The 23583-nt window shown below is 36.7% G+C and overlaps 1 protein-coding gene across 3 annotated transcripts; it reads left to right on the forward strand.

Annotated features, from left to right (window-relative positions):
• The first annotated feature begins 382 nt into the window (after window positions 1-382).
• cnot6l (CCR4-NOT transcription complex, subunit 6-like) lies at window positions 383-22550 on the forward strand. 3 transcript variants are annotated; one of them, XM_082168767.1, is made up of 13 exons: window positions 383-542; window positions 3113-3234; window positions 3513-3699; window positions 3980-4065; window positions 4148-4237; window positions 4348-4416; window positions 4501-4658; window positions 8076-8230; window positions 8312-8463; window positions 13062-13289; window positions 13987-14189; window positions 15111-15316; window positions 20398-21189. In XM_082168767.1, the coding sequence occupies exons 2-13, from the start codon at window positions 3123-3125 to the stop codon at window positions 20432-20434; spliced, it is 1683 nt and encodes a 560-aa protein (XP_082024893.1). In that variant the 5' UTR covers window positions 383-542; window positions 3113-3122; the 3' UTR covers window positions 20435-21189. The 3 variants fall into 3 exon arrangements, with proteins under 3 accessions (XP_082024893.1, XP_082024894.1, XP_082024895.1); XM_082168768.1 differs by having other exon boundaries at window positions 20401-21189; XM_082168769.1 differs by lacking the exon at window positions 20398-21189 and adding an exon at window positions 22251-22550 and having other exon boundaries at window positions 522-542.
• Window positions 22551-23583: the final 1033 nt, after the last annotated feature.

Genomic DNA, 23583 nt, shown 5'->3' on the forward strand with positions numbered 1-23583 from the left:
TTTCCGACCTGTTCGATTCACACTTTGAGCAATACATACGAGAACCGAGAGCATTTGGGGTGAACGGAGGATTTGACTAACGGGGTGAAAAGTAAATTAATAAACCAAATAACATACGAAATCAATCATAACGTTTTGTTACGTACAAGTTGATGAAAACGAATATATAAACTTCATATAAAATAAATAAAAAACCAAATATGCCCACTTTATGGAATTTTTTTTTTTTTATTAGACCTTGTGGAATGTGTGACGTTGGGACCACGTGAGTGACACAATTACGTAATGTCGTAAAATAATAGCCAAAGCTTGTTGTTTGAACCGATTCTTTTAAAGTTAACTGTTCGAAAGAACCGATTCGCATAAATGAGTCGGACTTACTATCGCTAGTTGTAGGTTGTAAGGGGACCGTTGACTGGAGCGGAAGCTCAGAGTGTTGTCCTTCCTTCTGCCCGACTCTCAGGATGAGGATCGGTCACAGTTTGTCTGTATGTCTCTGATTATATCCCACCAGCAGCTCCTCTTCCACCTCCCGAATGCAGGTAAGAGTGTACGTCCTGCATTCCGGCGTGATGATTTTCTGTTGTGTATATTGTTGGGTGTCAAATATGCCTGACGTCTCCACGCAGCTCTACCTCCAGAGGATCAGACGAGGAGAATGTGTGTGTTCTGTAACTTAATAAACACGAGAGAACAGTGTTTCAACCTATTACACGCCACAGATTCTCCTGATTTATATATGACCGTATTTGGTGATGAAGAGGAATGTCTGAACTGGTGGCACAGCCAGATCTGCTCCTGCTTTTCATGTTGTGGTTGTCAACTCTCCAACGAAACTTATTTCATGTTAAATCACCCAGGCCACAACTTTTTTTTGACATGGCAAGAATAGCTAATAATAATAGCCTTACATAACACAAACCCCGCCGTTTGAGTGGTTGACAACAACTAACGTACTGAGTCGTTGACTCGCTGTTACCTGTAACGTTAATGCAAAACACCACGACGTTGTTGAAGGCATTTTAAACAGTACGTGCAAGTAAGATTCAGTTCAGAACTTGTGTTTTTGTTTTATTCATGGAAGTTACTTAGTAACTTCAAAGAGCAGGTTACGTAACGCCACAGCTGTCATTATCGTGACCCAGCGTTCGTTTGCATATTAAACGCCATAGTGTTCAGTCAAATAACTTTTTGTCTCATGACTATATACACACAGCGGTTTAGTTACAGAACTCACAATACACACATTGAACAGTATGCACAGTGTACACATAATGTACATAAAAAATTAAAAAATTAATATATATATATATAGGTATGAAATATACCTTATACGTACATATGCAGGAGTACTGACAGCAGCAATATACAATGTTGATGAGAAGTGAGACATATGGTTGCTGTGCAATATGATGTCTGTGTGACAAACTGATATATGATATCTAGTCCAGAGTCCAGTAGAATTAATGAAGTGTCTGAAGTTCTGCATGTAAAAAACAAACAAAACAACAAATAAAACATATGCAAAAGAAGGATATGTTATACCCAAACAGATCTTTGGCAGAGTTTGGCTGTGTGCTTTTGTGTGTAACAGCTGCGACTGAATGATTACAGCGCGGCACATGTTCTTTCTATGCAAGACAAATAAGGGCCTGTTCAAAACTATTGCTGGTGGTTCTACCTATTAATAGTGTCTTATGTGAAAGTGCTCTTTATTTGCTTTCATCTTTTTACAGCTGAAAGGGATTGATAAGAAACTTCTGCGACGTCTCCAAAGTTCAACTAAGTTAAACTCTGTCAGTGCCCTAGATTGCCATAATGTCTTGGCTCAGCATGAGAGATACTGTATCAACTACTCAAACATTTCAGTGTAAACATCAGCTGTCTGTCTCTCAGTAAGCACTCAGGATCTCTCATGCTGGTTTGTATTTTAGAATATATTGATCAAAAGTTTGTGGTCTATGAAGAAATTATTTTTTTAAAGGAATTAATACTTTTAAGGACACATTAAAATAATCAAAAGTGACAGTAAGACATTTATAATGCTACAAAATGTTTCTATTTCAAATAAATGCTGTTCTTTTTAACTTTCTATTCATCAAAGAATCCTGAATAAAAGTATCCTGGATTAGCAACAAAATCGTTTTCAACACTTATAATAAGAAATGTTTCTTGAGCACCAAATTAGCATATTATAATGATTTCTTAAGGTTCATGTGACACTGAAGACTGGAGTAATGATGCTGAAAATACAGCTTTACCATCACTGGAATAAATTACATTTTAAAATGTATTAAAATTGAAAACAGTATTTCACAGTATTGGTTTTACCTTTGGAGAGAATAAGAGACATATTTCAAAAACATTTTAAAAATCTTACCGACCCCAAACTGTTGAACTGTAGTGTAGATGATATGTTGATATTTTACAACCTTAGTGACTACATAGTGTTTTTCATAAGCTTTATTTTAAAATCACCTTAAGCAATTCTTAACCGTTGTCAGAAAAAGGTTTTCTTTGCGCAAGTATAAGGGCTTGTTTGTTGTCTTATTTACATCATGTTTACATAATGTTAGTGTGTCTAAGGGCGGTCAGTTTGGTCTGAGGCCTTAGAGGGACTCACTGGCCCTGTCCCAAATGGCACACTTCATGCACTTTCGGTCTTGTGGACTTACAATGGCTGCCGCGTGCACGTGTCCATTAAGACCATGAGACCGTAGGGTGACCCGTTTGTCATTTTAGGTTTCAGAAGGGTGCTCGCGAGTGCCCCCTTTATGGTCGATATGCGCCCTTGATGCGCACTTTTGTAGAGCCCGCACTGATGTGAGCTCTGCAGCAGACTTTACGTCATGAAAGTGCGGACTTGTAGGAAGACTGTGAGTGCTTAGGGTGCCATTTGGGACAGGGCCACTCTCACGGCGTTCCTCAACTGACGACTACAATTACACTTATACTGCCAGCTGACTCATAGATCAGACTTTCAACTTTCTCCCAGTTTCTTATGATTCATACAAATATGCAAATTCATACAAATATTTGTCTTTTGAGAAAATGACATACTGTAAGTAAGAGAAATAGTGCCGAATCATATATTTTCTGCATGAATTTTCAGATTAACAGGCATGCCAAAGGAAAAATATGATCCTCCAGACCCACGCAGATTATACACCATCATGTCAGCCGAGGAAGCGGCCAGTGGGAAGAAATCATACTGGACCGAGTTGGAGATTTCTGGTTAGTTATTATTCCTCACTTCTTCAACCTTATTCCTCAACTTATTTAAAAAAAAATGTGCCATTGAAGGAACACTGACAAGAGAAATGAATGAATAAATCACTGAAGTGAAACATGAAAAGAAAACCTACTTATACTGAACTACTAAAAAGTTTTTTTTTTTTTCAAAGTGACTTCTAATGCTGAAGATAATCATTTATCAGTGTGAGTGTGTGTTCTCCGGGATATTTGGTGAAAAAAAGTTTGTCACAAACTCTGTCTGTGCTCCTGTGGTACAGGGCGAGTCAGAAGCCTGAGCAGTTCACTATGGACGCTGACCCATCTGACTGCTCTCCACATCAACAACAACAACCTGAGCCGGATTCCCCCTGAAATCGCAAAGCTGCCCCATCTCGTCTACCTGAACCTGTCCTCCAACAAACTGCGCAGCCTGCCAGCAGAACTTGGCAACATGGTGACTCTCAGGTGCGTTTTAACAAATGGGTCCGTCTCCATGAGGTCCTGTCAGACTGAATGCAGCCTCTCAGCACATGCAGGTTCTTAAAGACAATAGTCATTAAGAACATTAAATTGTTTTATTGTTTCCGTTTAAAATAGGCAAAATGTATAAAAATATAATTAGGATGTGACTCAGAGGGCTTATTACTCTATTTAAGCTAAAATGTCTAATCAATAGTTCACTTTGAACGATTTTATTCAGTTACACTAAACATGGTAACATGTTTTGTACTGTGTGTATTTCAAGGGAATTGCTTTTGAACAACAATTGTTTACGAGTTTTGCCTTATGAACTTGGTCGGCTGTTCCAGTTGCAAACCCTCGGCCTCAAAGGTGAAGCTTTTTTGAAGGTTTATATGTGCAGAACAAACATGCAATTTTTTAATTAGGCCTGAGAACAATATTTCTTTTGCAGGTAATCCATTGTCCCAGGATATACTCAACCTGTATCAGGAGCCTGATGGAACAAGGAAGTTGTTGAATTACATGCTTGACAATCTTGCAGGTAATTACGGACACAGGTACATAGTGGCTTATTAATACAGTACACATGTTATTCATTTAATTAAGTTATTCATTTGACTTACTTCAACTATTTCCCCTCCCAAAAATTAGTCCACCCTGAACAACTCCCCCAAAGACCTTGGATCACCTTGAGGGAGCGAGACCAAATGATGCCCACAGGTACATAGTTGCATCCCGTCACAGGCTTTTGAAAAGCCTGATTTAGCAACCGCAAAGCTAATATTAAATCTCTGTGTTCTCAAGCTGTGTTCACAGTAATGTGCTACAATGTGCTCTGTGACAAGTATGCAACAAGGCAGTTGTACGGCTATTGTCCCTCATGGGCCCTTAACTGGGAGTACAGGAAGAAGGGCATCATGGAGGAGATCACTAACTGTGACGCTGACATCATCAGCCTGCAGGTACATATCCACAATATGAAGCTCACAAAATCTCAATTAAAATGAGCAAAATATACACTGCCGTCCAAAAGGTTGGGGTCTTTGAAAGAAGTCTTTGAAACAGTAATATTGTGAAATACAGTTTAATATGACTGTATTGTATTTTAATATGATTTAATATGTAATTTATCCATGTGATGGCAAAGCTGATTTTTCAGCATCATTACTTCATTACATTACAGTCTTATGTGTCACATGACCCTTCAGAAATCAGTCTAATATGCAGATTGGGTGCTAAAGGAAAATTTCTAAGTAATATAGCTACAAGTAGCAATGATAGGCCCAAGCACCGGCGCCACCGCCAACTGTGCACGGCGGGCAATGTGCATTTAAAGCGGGTAAATATAAAAGAACTACGTCAAATTTACTGCTGACAGTTGGTGCCACTATGATGTATTTCATGTCATAGGATGTTATAGGTCACTTTCAAATGAGTTTGAAGTTATAATTTGCAGCTTAAATCTTTTTTTTTTTAAGTCCAGAAGTATTTCCCTTAAGGTCTTTTTACATTTTTATTAACCTAATTATTAAACAAATTATTTAAAACTATGTTGTCACTGTACTACAAATGAACTGGATCTATGCCTTTATTTTGTTATTCAAATTTATAGAAAAAGACAAGGCCTGAGAGATTTCTTATCCATTAACGCAGGCAAAAGCACACAGCAATGAATGGGTTAAACAGGTCCTATTATGCCTATACATTTAACGAAGTCTAAATGGGGGTGTTCTAGAATATTCTTTCATGCTTGATTGTTAAAAAAAAACAATAAATAAATTCACAAATTCACATTTTTACTGCCTAGTGTGTTGTGATTGGCAGCGCTTAGCGTGTGTTCGGGAAATGTCCCACCCCTCCATAACCGCGAGTTCTGCTCTAGTGTAAATATAAAGGATGGCGGCAATTTCAAACCCAATTCAGTTAACAAACGAGGAGCATCCAGAACGGATTTCATGCATGGACTTTGCAAGCACGGATTTCACAGGACATTTCAGAGTGCTATGTTTTTCTTGTACATTATAGGTACGATGTTATCCACCATTTAATCATTTTTTATAAACAAATTTGTCAGAAAACTATGGTTATACAAACAGTAATCGATCACAAAAACATAGTTCATCTTCCTAAGGGGCGGTGAACAGCCTTACAAAAGCTATAGTAAACAACACTATATCAACACTAATGTTGGCTAACAGGCGAGTGTAGCAACAACATAAAACTTATAATTAGGACTGGTAATAGAAAATGCAACTACAAATAATAAGACATACTACAAATAATAAGACATACTTACAAGTCACAAAGCTTTTGTGTGTTGCCTGCATCGTGGTTCTGGAAGGTGTTCTCCGCAGCGCACAGATAAACATAATGTTCAGGAATAGTGTTTAAAATAAATTGTACCCATTCTAAGTTCGTCAGCCTTAGGAACGTCAAACAAATGAGATGTGGGAAAAAAAAATCAGTCTAGTTGACATAGCAGCAACTCATCCAGCCCTTGTCCGCTTTTCTGCGTATTCCGTGGGCAGGGATTATTTAAATGAGGAACATTATGACTTCATAAAGCCCGGAAAAATCGCGTTGTTGTCCAAACGAGCCGTTCATTGTAGTTCTTGAAAAGTGGATTCTGTTAAATAAAATATCTCCCTGTAGAGTGGACAAAGCTTTTTAACCTTCCAGATCTTTTTTATGCTCAAACTGCAACATTACACACTTAAGTTGAAAAAGTGCAAAAGCATAATAGGACCTCTTTAAAGTCGACATGAAATCAAAATTGACCCTATTTACTTTGTTAGCGCATCTTACTAGTCTTATGGTGAACAATGAATCCGTCCAAGTTAATACACAGAAACATTTTTTTGCCGTGGTAATCTTTAATCAAAATCTGAAAAGTTACTTCCGATCTGGAATGGCGTTCCTTTTCTGATGACGTCAGTTTGACGGCTTGGGTTGAAAACGCTTAACCACTCCCCTCAAACCGTTAGTCTGCTATGAGCGAGAGATGGAGAGGAGGAGCGCTAAAGTAAAACTCTGCCCTCTGTTCAATATTCCGTTTCACTTGGAAATACGTCACAACACTGGAGAAAAGTCGTTTGCAACTTCCGGTTCACACAGACTTTAAACTCTAAACCAGTGTTTCCCAACCTTTTTTCAGTCACGGCACCCTTTGAAAATTTTAAAGAATTTGTGGCACCCTACACTAGTGTTGTCACGATACTACTTTGATATTATACCTTGGAATGTATCGATTTTCAAAACCACAGGGAAGAACCGCCTACTGTCATTTACATATTTTTTTATATTATCTTTTTTTTTTTTAAATGTATCCACTGAAAGTCTAGGAATTTCTTCTGAAGAGATCACTTTATATGATGACATATTTAATTAAGGATTTTATTCATATATAAACATTGCTCCATTTCCATTTCAAATCTCACCTAAATGTTTGCTCACTCAGTGTATTTGTGTTTTTATATTGGGATAATTTTGTTATAATTGCACAAGATAGCTTGTTTTTAATTAGAAAGTTGTCCGGCTCGATGAGAAGAATATATTTACTGAGTTTGATGACTGTAGGTAAAACTTACCCCCCATTTTACTCAAAGGTAGCACTACTGAGTCCCTACTACATGCCCATTATTAAGGCTTTAGCCCATGTTTACTGGCTGACAACTCTAATGTGTGTGTGTCGAGTTTCATGCAATTTGAAGCATGCTAAAAGTCTCAAAAACACCCAAAATGAATATTAAAGTTTGCTGAGTTGTGATGACGACAGTATACAAGATATCAAGAATCCTTTAGCAGGTGTCCATCTGCAGTGTCTTGACATCATTCTGACCAAGTTTGAAGCAAATCAGGTAAAATAAAGGAGATTTCTTAGCATTTTGAAAGTAACATACTTTGTGCTGCCAGTTGGTGGCGCTATGGCTTTGACTATGAGCGTGAAAGTTGTTTGGCCTGTTGAGACCTATAACAGTTGTGCTGCTTAATATTTTTTAGTTGTCTTAATATTATTTATTTTTTCAGGATTTCTTGAGTAGAAAATTCAAAAGAACAGCATTTATTTGAAATAGAAATCTTTTATAATATTGTAAAAGTACTTTACTGTCACTTTTGATATTTTTTGCATATTTGCTGGATAAAAGTTTTTTTTTTTGGTATTATTATTACAGACCCGCCGAACCTTTGAGTAGTAGTGTACCTCTCATGTCTGTAATTTCTGTTATGGTTAATGAAAATGTGTTGTTTTTTTTTCACAATAATCAAAGCTAAATTCTTAAATATGCATTGAAACAATAGATTTCCCTTGAAGTTTGTATGGTGCTTTTGATATCTGCAGTGGTTTCCACTTAGCTCTAATTCTCCAACTGCATGTGCAGGAGGTGGAAACAGAGCAGTACTACACTTTCTTTCTGGAAACACTGAAAGAGCGTGGATATGATGGCTTTTTCTGTCCAAAGTCTCGTGCCAAACTCGTGTCAGAACAGGAGCGGAAACATGTGGACGGCTGTGCTGTTTTCTTCAAGACTGAGAAGTGAGTAACCCCTTCCATCTTTTATGAGGTTTAAAGTGAATTGACATCCAGCTCATCTTTTGCCTCTTTATTACTTTCTAGATTCGCTCTGGTGCAGAAAAACACAGTGGAGTTCAATCAGGTTGCAATGGCAAATTCAGAGGGCTCAGAGGTTATGCTGAACAGAGTCATGACCAAAGATAACATTGGAGTAGCTGTCTTGTTGGAGGTGAAGGAAGACCTATTTACTACTGGTAAGGACATTGAATAATAACTCTGTAATTGACATTAAATAGCTCCTGGTTTCCTCTTCTTCACACGCTGCTGTTTAGCCTCGTCCTGTAGATGGCAGTAGATCTCAAAGTTAAAAATGTGTACCTGGGATGACAATAATAACTACTGTCTTTGAAAATAAAGTAGAATTAATTTTTACAAACATCCATCCAGTTATCCATCTATAAGACATTGATTGCTACCTGGATGTTAAACACTTTAAAAAAATAACATCAATAATAGCATTTTTCTCAGTGTTTAAGAAGATAAAACAATTAAATTAAATTAAACATTTATGGCAGTCAAAATTTTGTAACCCAAAATGCTGGGTTATGTGGTGGTCTGATAAACAGAATTCTGATAAACACATTCTGTGGTTGTCAAATGTATTGCTAGGTTGTATTTCAGTGATAACACTACATGTCCAGCTGAATACAATTTCTTCAGCTGCATGCACACTTTTGAAATGTGACAAATTTAACAGTCTCTTGGTCTGTGTCTCTGAAGTCTTCAGTTGTTCATCAAAATACATTTGTCAGCAGTGTTTCAGATAAGACTGGAAGTAAAATAATGACAAATGTTTTTGAAATAAAAAAGCTTGTTGAATTGCACTACTTGAAAAAATGTGTATTGCATTAACCCTGCTTGCATTTTTAGGGCCCGAGCACCGATGGTGTGAGGACCCTCTTGGAATTGCTCTGTTTATTATTATTATTATTATTATTCTTCTCCGCATTTAATTGCATTTTTGAGGGCCTAAACATGCTCGAAAACTCACAAAACTTTGCACACGCGTCAGAACTGGCGAAAATTTACATCTGATATAGGTTTCAGAATTGGACGGGGCAAAATGGCTCGATAGCGCCACCTATAAAAGTTCAACGGAGTGCGCCTCCCGCAACGTTCCACGTACGTGCACAAAATTCGGTACATACATGTAATGACCTAATACCTACAAAAAAGTCTCTTGGAGCATAGCCCTAAACACAACAGGAAGTCAGCCATTTTGAACTTCCTCTCAGATTTTTGTGCAGTTTTTGCCATTTTCAGGCCTCGTACTTTAACGAACTCCTCCTACAGTTTTAATCTGATCATCTTCAAATTTGGTGAGTGTAATCTTAAGGCCTTTGCGACGTTAAATTGCGAAGATCTTGAGTTTTCGTCGAAGGGCGGGTCCTCGGCGGCCTGACAAATTTCGATGTTTCGCCATGAAACAGGAAGTTGCTGTAACTCAGGCATGGAATGTCCAATCTGCCCCGAACTTCACACGTTTGATAAGCGTTCTGTCCTGAACACATGACCATGCTCATATTCAGTTATAGTCATAGCGCCACCTGCTGGCAACAGGAAGTGACATGTTTAACACTGTTATGGACTCCTAATAACATATAAAAAAGTGCCAGCAAGTGCTAAACATGCTAACAACATACTAGAAGCATGCTAAAACATGCTAGCAAACTCTTAGCTAAGTGCTAAAGCATGCTATTATTGCAATTAAATAGGAAGTTGCTGTAACTCAGGCATGGAATGTCCAATCTGCCCCAAACTTCACACGTTTGATAAGAGTCATGGCCTGAACACATCTACATGAGAATATTCAGTTATAGTAATAGCGCCACCTGCTGTCAACAGGAAGTGACATGTTTAACACTGTTGTGGTCTCCTAATAACATATAAAAAAGAGCCAGCAAGTGCTAAACAGGTTAGCAACATACTAGAAACATGCTAGTAAACACTTAGCTAAGTGCTAAAGCATGCTATTACTGCAATTAAATAGGAATTTGTTGTAACTCAGGCATGGAATGTCCAATCTACCCCAAACTTCACACGTTTGATAAGAATCATGGCCTGAACACATGTCTATGCTCAAATTCAGTTATAGTAATAGCGCCACCTACTGGTAACAGGAAGTGACATGTTTAACACGTTGATGCCGTTCTAGCAACATGTTAAAAATGCCATTGAGTTCTAAACATGCTAGAAACATATTAAAACATGCTAGCAATACTTAGCTAAGTGCTAAAGCATGCTAATTCAATGAAACAGGACTTTGTTGTTACTCAAGAAGGCAATGTACAATCTACCCCAAACTTCACACGTTTGATAAGAGTTATCTCTTGAACACATGTCCATGCTCATATTTAGTTATAGTCATAGCGCCACCTGCTGGCAACAGGAAGTGACGTTTAACACTGTTCTTGACTCCTAATAACATATAAAAAAATGCCAGTAGGTGCTAAACATCCTACCAACATACTAGAGACATGCTAAAACATACTAGCAAACACTTAGCTAAGTGCTAAAGAATGATATTACTGCAATTAAATATGAATTTGCTGTAACTCAGGCATGGAATGTCCAATCTGCCCCAAACTTCACACTTTTGATAAGCGTTCTGTCCTGAACACATGACCATGCTTATATTCAGTTACAGTCATAGCGCCACCTGCTGGCAACAGGAAGTGACATGTTTAACACTGTTATGGACTCCTAATAACATATAAAAAAGTGCCAGCAAGTGTTAAACATGCTAACAACATACTAGAAACATGCTAAAACATGCTAGATAACTCTTAGCTAAGTGCTAAAGCATGCTATTATTGCAATTAAATAGGAATTTGCTGTAACTCAGGCATGGAATGTCCAATCTGCCCCAAACTTCACACTTTTAATAAGAGTCATGGCCTGAACACATCTACATGAGAATGTTCAGTTATAGTAATAGCGCCACCTACTGGCAACAGGAAGTGACATGTTTAACACGTTGATGCCGTTCTAGCAACATGTTAAAAATGCCATTGAGTTCTAAACATGCTAGAAACATGTTAAAACATGCTAACAATGCTTAGCTAAGTGCTAAAGAATGCTAATTCAATGAAACATGACTTTGTTGTTACTCAAGAAGGCAATGTCCAATTTGCACCAAACTTCACACGTTTGATAAGAGTTCTGTCCTGAACACACATCCATGCTCATATTCAGTTATAGTCATAACGCCACCTACTGGCAACAGAAACTGACATGGTTAACACAGTAATGCAGTACTAACCACATAATTATTGTGTACTAAGCATGCTAGAAACAGACTAAACATGCTAGCAACACTTAGCTGAGTCATGAAGCATGCTATTATCACCATTATACAAAACATTTTGTAACTTACTTTGACATACTCTTACTATATATACCTCCTTAAATGTACATTTCCCAACCATGCTCTGTCTTCCTAAAGCCACCGAGTGTTGATGGCACGGGTGCGAGGGCCCTTTCATCGCTGCTTGCAGCTTTAATAATGGATTGTATTTTTAGGGCTTGCATTTTCATGGGCTGAAATTCAACATGGTTGTATATTTAAGCTGTGAGTATTTAAATTCAAAACATTTTACATACGTTTTCATTTAAAAAAATTCAATAATCCATATTCACCTTTAATATTCACTTCCAAAATATTCATTCTGTTTAAAAATGCAACCTATAATATTCGACAGGCAATTCGGTCCATTTCATTTCGCTTTACAAATTCAGTGACAGAAAATTCAACATTTGACATCCGGGAACGGCCAATTGATAATTTTTATAGCTGTTAGTCTGTCTCACCAGCAGGGGGTGCAAGCGATTTGTTGTCATTTGTTGATGAAGACTAGAGCAAGGGGTGAGAGAGTCATTCATTCATAAAAAAACTGATTTACAGAAATGGAGCATGCGGTCAGTATTTGTGATGATTATCAGGGCCAGTAGTAGTTATGGAAAAGCTGATAAAGACACAAAATCTGTGTTTACATTTAAGTCTTCACAGTTAGTTTTGCACATGTAAGCAGCTTTCTCTACCGTGAACGAGATTAGCCTGTAATGTTATTCCTCGATGGTGATGTACAGATTAAACGTTAAATCTGAAGTAGTAGACATATATTTCTCTTGGTTGTTTAGTTTTCTTAGAACTAGGGATTCCCTCAATAGGTCATTATCCAGGATTCTTAACGCTAAATGGACTAATACAGTGATATAAAAGACCAAACTTGCACCTTATTGGGGATGTGAATATGGATTATTGAATTTTTAAAAATGAAAACGTGTGTGAAATGTTTTGAATTGAAATATTCACAGCTTAAATATACAACCATGTTGAATTTCAGCCCATAAAAATGCAAGCCCTAAAAATACAATCCATTAAAATGCAAGCAGAGTTAATGCAATGCATATTTATTTCAAGTAGTGCAATTCAACAAGCTTTTTTGTTTCAAAACCATTTGTCATTATTTTACTTCCATATAAGACTCAAGTTCTACTTTATTTCTTCTTTCTCAGCATTTTCTTAATTTTTTCCTGTGAAATCAATTCACAATAATTTGTGCTTTAAATGATTGCGATATAGATTGCACTTTCAAAACAGAGTTTCCTGTTTTCACAGTGTTTCAGAGTTTCTCCTGTTTCAATGACCTTGATAATGAAATATCTTATTTAGATGTTACATAGTGAATTGTAGATTCTCCAAATCTCAGTAATTAAAGGAGGCAGCTCCATTTCCTCCTCTTTATTGAAATATTTTCGTCCCATTTGCTTTAGTGGTGTTATATTGCAGGTTTAAAGCAGCCTCCAGAGAAACAGCTCCTGCTGGTAGCTGATGCCCACATGCACTGGGATCCAGAGTACTCCGATGTGAAGCTCATCCAGACCATGATGTTCCTGTCTGAGCTAAAAAGTATCGCTGAGAGGGCCTCGGGATCCATCAACTCTGCCTCGCCCACGTCAGACACCAGCTCCATCCCTATCGTCCTGTGTGCTGACCTCAACTCCCTCCCTGACTCTGGTGAGTAATATTTAGAACTGCTTATTAAAGATAAATTATTAGAAAGAATGGGGAACACACATGAGCAATCTGTATTGTGTAAGTAAGTTCTTATGAAGGGTGCTTCGCACTTGGCATGTTTGGTGTGAATAAAATGAACTCTGGTGAACTCTTTATTGCTCTGTTAGTGTGGCTCATTTAAATAAGTGATAAGTGTGAACTTTTGAAAAGGCTCGTCTGAAATATGAACTACAACTTCAAGCACAGAAGCCATAAAATATGAAATTGGCCTTTCTGTTCCTTACACAACCACATCCACCTGCTACTACGATATTAAAGGGACTGTTCACCCAAAAATTACAATTCTGTCATCATTTACTCAACTTCATGTCGTTGCAAATCTGTATGACTTACTTTCTTCTGTGGAACATAAAAGAAGATATTTAGAAGAATGTTGCTAACCATTGACTTCCATTGTATTGACAAAAATCACTGAGACATTTTGCAAAATAACATCTGTCCTACAGAAGAAAAAAAATGTCAAACAGGTTTGGGATGACATGAAGGTGAGTAAATGATGACATCATTTTACATTTTGTGTGAACTGTCCCTTTAATGACAGTGCTAAGAGACATAATGACATCAACTTTCGCCTAAGTCAGATTTGGCATGAAGCCCTTGCCTCAGCATCACTAGGTTTCCTGGCTTTTCCTCACAGGTGTGGTGGAATATCTGAGTAGTGGTGGAGTTGCAGAAAATCACAAAGACTTTAAGGAACTGCGGTACAGCGATTGTTTAACCAACTTCAATTGCAACGGTAAAAACGGCAAGCCTGATGGCAGTATCACGCACAGTTTCCAGCTGAAGAGTGCCTATGAAGGGAATCTCATGCCCTACACCAACTACACTTATGACTTCAAGGTAAGGAGATTCATAATTCAGAGATATTTTTATTATTTTTTTGTTACTCTTTATTTTAAGGTGACATAATTGCATTGTACTTGCTCAAATAAGTACTGAGTAATATGAATTAACTACATGTACTTACTATACAGTTACGGTTAGGGTTTGGTTTAGGGTTAGTTACTTGTAATCATGCATAACTTACTGTTATTACTATACTAAGTCATCTTAAAATAAAGTGTTACCTTTTTTTTTACTCAAAATGGAAATAGAGATCATAGGGTCTTGGGTATTTTCTATATAAGGGCTCTAGAAATGGCAAAAAATGACTTGGGATCCATCCATTTAAAAAAAAATTAACATTTTGGAGCTAAACATCTTATTTATTGACAAATTACAGAATTAGGTCAGTGAGGTTGTTCAGATGTGCTTTAATTCATTGAGTTCATAGCTTCTTGCTCATTTTCTTTAGAATACAATTATTTATTATAGAACACCATTTTTCATTTATTACAACAAAACTCTATGAATCTTTAATTGTCAAATGAATATCAAGTCAGTAAATAGTCTCGCAACATCACAATAAATGTTCCTGGTTCATTTAAAAAAATGACTCATGGTTCACGTCAAGAGAGTCAGTAATGAGTCTGAATGATTCCCTTACTAAGTGAGTCTGATTCAAAAATAAACCTTTTGACTGACTCTTAAAAAGACTTGGTTCATAGGAGTCATTCGTTAGTGAATCGCTCCTCGCTTCTCGCTTTGTTATTGTATTGCATGGAAACCAGGTTACTGGCTGCTTTTGGGCTCCTGAGTTTAAATTATTAGCGCAAATTATCATTTTTTTGTTGCATTTACAATTGACCATTTCTAGATGCATGCTGCATATTGAGATTAGTGCCCTTTTTTGAAAACCTGTTTCCTCTTGTTTTTTTGAAGGGTGTGATTGACTACGTCTTCTTCTCTAAGACACATATGAGTGTTTTGGGGGTTCTGGGTCCACTGGAAAGTCAGTGGCTGAAGGACAACAACATAACAGGCTGCCCACACCCGCACATCCCCTCCGATCACTTTTCCCTCCTGGCTCAGCTGGAGTACCACCCGCCTTTACCCCCCCTCAATGGGCTGCATCTGCCTATCCACAGGTAGTGCAGCCCGCCTTCCCTCACTCTCCTAAACCCCAAATCATGGACAATATAATGAGCCCCTAAAACTATAGGCACACACATTAAGGAGTGAAGTTCTCACCTACTTTGTTCCTTTTTTTAACCTTTGCACACGATTGTATGATCTTATTATTACATTTTCCAATTTGAAAACAAAAGCTTAATACCAAATTAGGGTTGGGATTCTCTGTTTGGTACAAAACAAATGCTGCTTTCAGGGAAATTGATCCGTTTGTCTGAATCTGAATGTGAGATTGTATAAGCCATGTGTCAGTATATGGATGGTAGAAATGTGTAACATGAAGACAGATCGTGTTGCATAATAATGTCAGCACGAGTATTAAGACTTTGTTTCGATCATCATCTTTTAAATTCCCCTTCAACATCTCATAAATTTGACAAAGGAAGTGTAATGAATTTAAATAAATGACCTGATTTGTAAATTTCCCCAAGTACAATAAAACCACATTTGTCTCTTTATTTTGCAACATCAAATATTCACTGCATCCTGTCTGATTCAAACTCAAGTTCCCCTATTCGACATTACCAGAAGATGGATTTGCATTAAGATAATGAAGAGGAAAACTATTTTTAATCTAGTTTTAATCGAAATCCTTCATAGTGCAATGTGAAGTATTATGCAAAACATGCATAATTCAGTCCAAAATTGACACCATCAAAGAGGATCCCAGCCCTACTGATTATAACCCAGCTTTGTATGTTTGCTTTTTTCTCTTGCTGCTTGCAACATCGAAATCACATCCTCGTACTGATGTATATTTACACAATACAAAGTCCTCCCTGCCTCATTTATGTCAACGAGCATTTCAAAAGAATATTTGATTGGCAGGGTTGGCGTAATTGGTACAATTTATTGCTACAAGAAGACTAGCTAGGAGGGTAAGGGATAGTTTATGGCAAAAATTCTGCCATAATTTACTCACTCTCTCACGTTTTTTCAATCCTGTGTTACTATTTCTACCAGAAAGACTCAGAGGGCAGGTGAACGTTTGCAGGGTGTTTATTCCGTAAAGAATGAACAGATGTATGCTTAGTTGTATAAGTTCTTTGGCGTAGACCCCGTCCTTAGTCCCAATCCTTGGTGATGTAGATTCGGCTGATTGTGCCTGAAGATAAAGGCAGGTGCAGAGCCTACACCCGATGGATGGACAGGGGCCAACATGGTGGTTGTGGAGAGGATGGAGGGGAACGTCACCGTCATCAACTGCGAACATAAAACCGAGAGTTCAGTGCTTATATACTTCAAGTGTCAATCAGTGATTGGCCAGACCTAATAGTATGAATGAAAGACGTGGCTTAGAGTCTTCCTGGTAGAACTAACGCAAAAGCTATCATTTCTTCTGTGGAACAAAAAAGAAACATTTTGGTAACCCAACAGACTTCCATTTTTGACCGTTGTATGGACAAAAACACTGAGAAATTTCTTTTTTTGCGTGTGTTCCACAGAAGAAAAAAATGACATGAGGTTGAGTAAATGAAGGCAGAATCTGCTTTGTCTTGTTGTTTCACGCTTTTTTCAATGCTAATGGCTTGTCAGCTGCATCGGTACAAATTGAACGTTAATTCATATTTATAAATGCCATTTTGTGATTTGTTGGAAATGAGAAAAATTACTCTCTCATTTTTTTAGTTTGGTACAAGCATATGATTTAAAGGAGTCATGACATGTTAAATCAAATTTGCCTTGATCTTTTGACATGAAAGAGGTCTTTATACCATTAAAACATTCTGTACGTTTCAGAGATTAAAACATACTCCTCATTATAAACAAAGCATTTATTAAATCATGGCTCATTTGGATATTGGGGGATTTGTGACGTCACGCGGGCAAACCCATTTACATATGCCTACACCGGATGCGAGCGTTGCGTCACAACTGCATCCTATTTAATACCTTATCCTTCCCTCAGGTCATTTTGACCGGAAACTAAATCTTTTTTTTAATTTATATTTTATTTTTATTGAGTGTTCATCGGAGTGGTCCAAGACCCTAGGACCTTTGTCGCACTTGAACCACGAATACACATACAAATAAATTGACTGTATTCGAAGGTAACAAATCCTTCCCTTGCGGGTCAATTTAACCCCCTTGGGAATTAATGGAATGCAAGGAATGCTTCAGCACACATAGAAAAACCTAAAAATGCTAAAACTTTACCAAATAAAATTATTTCATAATGTCTACATGTGTATCTGAATGCTTACTGAAGAGAAACTGACTTTAGGACCCAGCGGAACAGCTCATTTGCTCCATGTAGGGCTATAAGGCCAAGAGTCATGAAATATGTTATATTATTTTCTTTTCCACAAGAGGTTGGCAAAGACTCCCAATGTAAGATATTTTGAGCTGAATTAAAAGGGTTATGCATGAAATTGTGAGTGAGTTAGAATTTAAGTTAAAATAATTTTCTTAAATATTTATTTATTGACAAAATCTAGTAATTTAAAGATAAATTAAATAAAAAATAACAAAAATCTCCAAAAATACTTAATTAAAATATAGCAAAAATATTATCAAAATGAAATGAAATACGCTTTCTGGACAAAAAAAATAAGTAAGTATAATTTTAGGGCTTTGGGAAGGATTTGTTACAAATTGTGAGCTCTGTAGAGATTTCAGAAGGATATCAGCGGCAGGAACCAGTAGTTTATTTTTTAATGCCATCCTGGATAATGTCAGAGGATTATATGTTTGATCAGAGAATTTGACCGCAGATTGTTTTGTAAATAAGGCACAGTGTAATGTAGAGTTTTCAAAGAAACTTTTGTTAACAGTTGGAGCAGTCGTCTCTTTTTGATCTGACAGAAGCTCATTTGCAAATCATAAACTATATTTGATAAGGCTTCGTCTGTAAATGATGGTTTTATATGGATTACATTTTCAAAACACTGACTCGTGTGCAATAGCATTGTGCAATGATGTTAGCCAATCATAACAGCGTCCGTTTACGGAAAGGCCTTAAAGGAGCCGCCCTTTAAAAACAGATAATTACAGAAGTCAATGAGGGTTGAAAATAATTGTTTTGGGGTGCAAAAAGACCTCAAGAAACATATTAAATAATAATAAAAAATTCATGTCATGACCCCTTTAAGAGCATTTCTGTTGTGAGAGGCCGTTTTATCTCCCTGTTATATCTAAATTTGTATGGTTCTCAAGGATTTATGGTTTACTAAATTTCTCTTAAAACTGGAATGACTTAAATGAAGGCTACATGACTTTTTAATTCTGAACAGATTTTAAAACAGTAGGCATCATACACTTGCCGATTTTGTAAAAAAAACTGGGCATCATACACTAAACGGCTGAGGATCACATACTAACAGACTTTCACAATAACACAAACATGCAGAAACATGCGCCATGTTGCAAAAAATAATCAAACATGTTTGACTGGATGGATAGTCTGAAGCGGAAAAAAATCTGAATACGTCCCCATCATACACTACGCAATTTTCTGTGAAATCAGATATTCAGATTTTCTCTTTAGGAAGCTTACGCTGCTACAGACTGTAAATCGAGGCAAAAATCTGGGCAAAAGTTGTGTAGTGTATTCCAGCATTAAGCTGAATTTGGCCAAACTAGAATAACTTATAAAGCATTTATTTGATACCAGTGACATTACTGTTGTTATTTCTCTGCATGATTGCTTGTGAATTCAGACTTTAATAAACCAAAATATTTTTTTTGTCCAAACAAGCAATCATAATTTTTTTTAAAGCAAGTTGTTGAGTTAAAATCCTGGAGCATTTTATGATGTTTAACCTGTGAGGAGTGGAAGTTGGTGGAAGTACTTGTCTAATAGACACGCAATGACTACTTGGACAAAGCTATAGCTCACCATGCTTTAGCAGACTGTGCCTTTTTTCTGTGTGCAGCTGGTATAAGTAAAAAGTTTCAAAAGAAGAAAGGTTACAGGTGCTAAAGTTGACTATGAGGTGTTGGACTATGTGTGCTGCATGCAGAGGTGGACAAAGTACACAACTTCCTTACTTGAGTGAAAGTACAGAAACTACTGGTCAAATATTACTCCGTAACAAGTAAATGTTGTAAAGACCGATTTTTACAAAAGTAAAAGTACAGAAGTACTTGTTTTTAGTACTTAAGTATCAAAAGTAAAAAGTAAATGTCAATGCATTGTTTTATTATTGTTGCATTGTTGTATGTAATACTTACAGTACCTTATGCCTCTGACTCTATGCCTGCATACCTACCCTCATATCAATATCACATTTATTTCTAGAACACAGTTCCAGTAGTGGGATTGAATGTGAGATTGAATAAGTGCACTCAATAACGTCCACAATGGTTTCGGACACCCAAATGGCTGTTCCCTCAAATAGTGCCCTATTTAAAGTTTTTTGGCTTTTAGTATGAATATGTTAGCCTTAATGTTATCTATAAGCTAGTGTGCTCCAAAACAATGACAAAATTCGTCTGAAGTTGGATGTTGACGACGTCAATCTGACTTTCATTTCCAACCAAAATGCAACCCCTGCAACCACAATCATCCCCTGACTGACATTACTACTTTCTAAGGACCTTGACAGAAATGTTGTGGAGTAAAAAGTTGTCTTTCAAATGTAGTGAAGTTAAAGTAAAAAGTTTCCAGAAAAAATTATACTCAAGTAAAGTACAGAAACTCAAAAAGTGTTCTTAAGTACAGTACTCAAGTAAATGTACTTTGTTACTGTCCACCTCTGGCTGCATGTTGCTTATCACTTACTGCCATTGGACACACAAAAACAATAACCACACTGATTACCTCCCATCCCTGTAAAGTTTAATTACATATTTGGTTTGGATACAGACAACACGTTCACATTTTTTAATAGCTGATGGTCATCAAAAACTTAATTTAATCAGAAAATGATGAGCAGTATTTGACATTGCATAATTTCTAAAAGCAACATCCAACACAACATGAACAAAACTGTGAGTCTTATCAGCCTCTATGAATTGACTTTTGCAGAAAATGATTCACAATTAGAGCATTCCACTTTGATCAAACTGTGCCTAGTCTGAATCATCTTTTCTACAGCAGTACTGCCTGTGAAAGCAAGACGCTTACAGAGTGAGCCAGCACCAGCATCCCCTCCATCCACCCATCCATCTGTATTCTTCACCAGAGAGACATGTTGACTACTAAAGTGACCGTGATCCTGTTATAATGTTGCTGTTATGGTCAGCAGTGCTAAGTCAGTTTGCTTTTGCACTGGTTCTGTGGTAGCAGTAGTTTTGTTTTCTGAGGCTTATATTGTGTGTATATGTTTAAAACATATCCAGTATCCCTCACAGAAATTCCCACTGAACCAGCTGAATATACATTTCCAAATATAATTGGCAAAGGGTCTGACTGGCCATGCTATTTTAATCCAGATTGAACATGCAGTGTTTTAAAACTAGTTAGAAATGCATGTGGAATATAGCGCAAGTCTTTCCTTGAATGTGGACTGTGGCATCAGGGATTGAGGTCAGTCTTGTTGAGAAATTCTAATTAATGAAGGACCTGCATGATTGTAATATGTAAAGCATAATTTTAATAAACTTGAGACACAATGACTGGAATTGGCTGGGGGGAAAGCAGTTTCCCAACTTGATGATGGCTTTATCATTGGCTTTTCTCAATGACTCAACTGAGGAATACATGTTTTCTAAATATGTTTTGGTTTATTAACGCATATGGTTATGATTTGAAATACAAAACTCATCTTTATTGTGTTGTTTTGCAACTGAAAATGGTGCTATGTGTGGCCCATTTGTAAAACAAACTGAAAGTCCTGTCCTAGTGTCCTACCTTAAAGGCAATAAAGATGTCATTTAAAAGGAAGAAGGTTGTGAGATTTTTATTTCAAAATAATACAGGTTTTTTTAGGCAGCCTACGATAACAACATATAACTGTATAGCATTCAGCACACTAGAGTTAGCAGTTTGAACAAAAGGAATAGTTGAGAAAATGGAAAATATCTTTCTTGCGGTTGTTCTTGTTCACATTGATTTATGCCGCAGTGGGCACAGCAGTTTCCTTTACAGTTCTTTTGCTAAAGGAAAAAGAAACAAAAGGAGAAGATAGTTAGACAACGCAAAGAAAGAACAAAAAAAAAGAAGGTAAAATCTAGATTAGACCGTTTCGATTTTGGGAGTTAAAACTTGATATCCTACCTTCTCATTACTTTTGAGATGATATTGTTGATCCATCGTGCTTCGGGGTTTATGCAAACTGTTTTGCCGTCCATTTTGGTAACCCTGAAGAATTGAAAGAGATTTGATGACTATATGCAACAATATTGGTCTGGGCTATAAGTGACATTTGTCTGAGAGCTGTGTGGGTAAATGTGCAAATAATGTAAGGTATTTTCAAGAGCTCTGAGGTTTGTTAGAACAGAGGAAATGCCCACCCCCATGCACATTTCCCCATGTCTGTGATTGAAGCGTATAGAGGCAAAACATCATGACTCACAAGATCTCGGTTTTACGACAGTGTGCTCCTGGAGGCAGGATCTCAATCTTATGGAACAGACGAGGTGGGATTATGGCTGAGGTGGTGGTCAGACACTGACACTTGTTGTTGGTAGCAATCCCATCCATTGGGAATGCTGAAACAGAATTATGTTTCTCATAAGTACAATATTAAAATCATTTGATCAGAATCAAAGGCATGAATTAAAGTACATTTGTGCATCCCAACAACAACAGCTGAGAGCATAAAGTAAATGATAACACAGATCCCCCTTTTAACTTTAAAAGCACCTTATTTATAGACATATTTGATCAAATAAATTAAGTTAATGCAGGTTAATACACAAGTCTGTATTAAATGAATACACATCATATAAATATTATACAATAATTTTGAATGTTATGATTAAATATAACAGTTTTTTTTTTTCTAGACTCTTACCCATGTGGGTTGAGAAGCAGCAGACTGCAAAAACTGCCAGCAGTAAATATGAGTTCAGTGACATGTTGAGGCTGAGATCAGGCGTGGAGTGAAGCGGGTCTATAGGACGAGAGGCGTCTTCTGCAGTTTATATTGATGCTCAAAAGAGGAAGTGATAAAGGAGTGGAACAAAAAAAAAGTATTTGATGCAATGTCAGTGGAAAATAATTATCTAGCTTTACTCTAAGTGGAGATGGAAAGATAATACTCTCTCTCTCTCTCTCTCTCTCTCTCTCTCTCTCTCTCTCTCTATATATATATATATATATATATATATATATATATATATATTGCATATTCTTTTGAAGCTCTACATCCTCTATTCTTTTTCAGGACTTTGTTTCATTTACTGTAACACTTAATTTTAGTGTTCTTATTACACATCTTACTTAACAGTAAATTATGCATAATGCACCTAACCCTTAACCAAACCATATTCCTAACCCTACTTTATAGTAAGTACAGTTGGTTCATTAATATTACTCAGTGGTTAAATGTAATTACACTGTAACAAGGACACCTTGGTTCATTAATATTACTCAGTGGTTAAATGTAATTACACTGTAACAAGGACACCTTGAAATGCAGTGTAACCAACTTTACTTCTGAATCTCATTAGTGGATTTTGTTAACTCATTGGTGATAATTAACACAAGACAATGGACTTTTGTATTCACGTTTTGTAATATAATTTGCGGGGTTTTTTCTATTGTATTAGTTATTAGAATTCATTAGTAATAAAAACTCAAAGTGTGAACAGAAGAATCATTTATATAGCCTAAAATGATCTTCCATCCTGAATGTAATAAGATTAAAACAGCTTAATAATCAAATAAAAATAATTAGGGGAAATACCTATACATTTGTCGGGGGAAACTGCATGCACACATATATAAAGAATTTTTAAAAAGTTGTTTCCTTTCATATTGTATGTTTCTTATCACAAATGTGCAGGAAAGTCTCTTTTATCTGCAAACTACTTTCACTGTTTCACTTTGAAAACTGCATGGTTTCCATTCTCTTGAAAAGATTTGAAATATACTTTCAGTTTCATGTTTTAGTGGCTTGACTGAGCTCACTCCAGATATAATGTACACAAAAATGACTGTCATCTGAAATTTGTGTTTTGGGATCTAAAGACTGATATTTCACTATGGCAGAGAAATTTAGCTTTTTTTTTTAGGCTGGTGCATTATAATACTGTTATGTAAAATATCAAGCAGAATCTGAATCGCTTTCTCTATATATTTAAACAGCAGAAAAGCCAGGAGCAGTAAAACATTTGA

This window comes from Leuciscus leuciscus (assembly GCF_965113295.1).
Source record: "Leuciscus leuciscus genome assembly, chromosome: 5".
Taxonomy (NCBI): domain Eukaryota; kingdom Metazoa; phylum Chordata; class Actinopteri; order Cypriniformes; family Leuciscidae; genus Leuciscus; species Leuciscus leuciscus.

What these genes read in the sequence shown, in the direction of transcription:
- cnot6l (XM_082168769.1), top strand. Translation starts at nt 3,123, where the DNA reads ATGCCAAAGGAAAAATATGATCCTCCAGACCCACGCAGATTATACACC. An exon ending in GTTTTCTTCAAGACTGAGAA is followed by an intron (nt 8,231 to 8,311) that starts GTGAGTAACCCC and finishes ATTACTTTCTAG; the next exon opens with ATTCGCTCTGGTGCAGAAAA. An exon ending in CTGCATCTGCCTATCCACAG is followed by an intron (nt 15,317 to 22,250) that starts GTAGTGCAGCCC and finishes TTTTTTTTCTAG; the next exon opens with ACTCTTACCCATGTGGGTTG.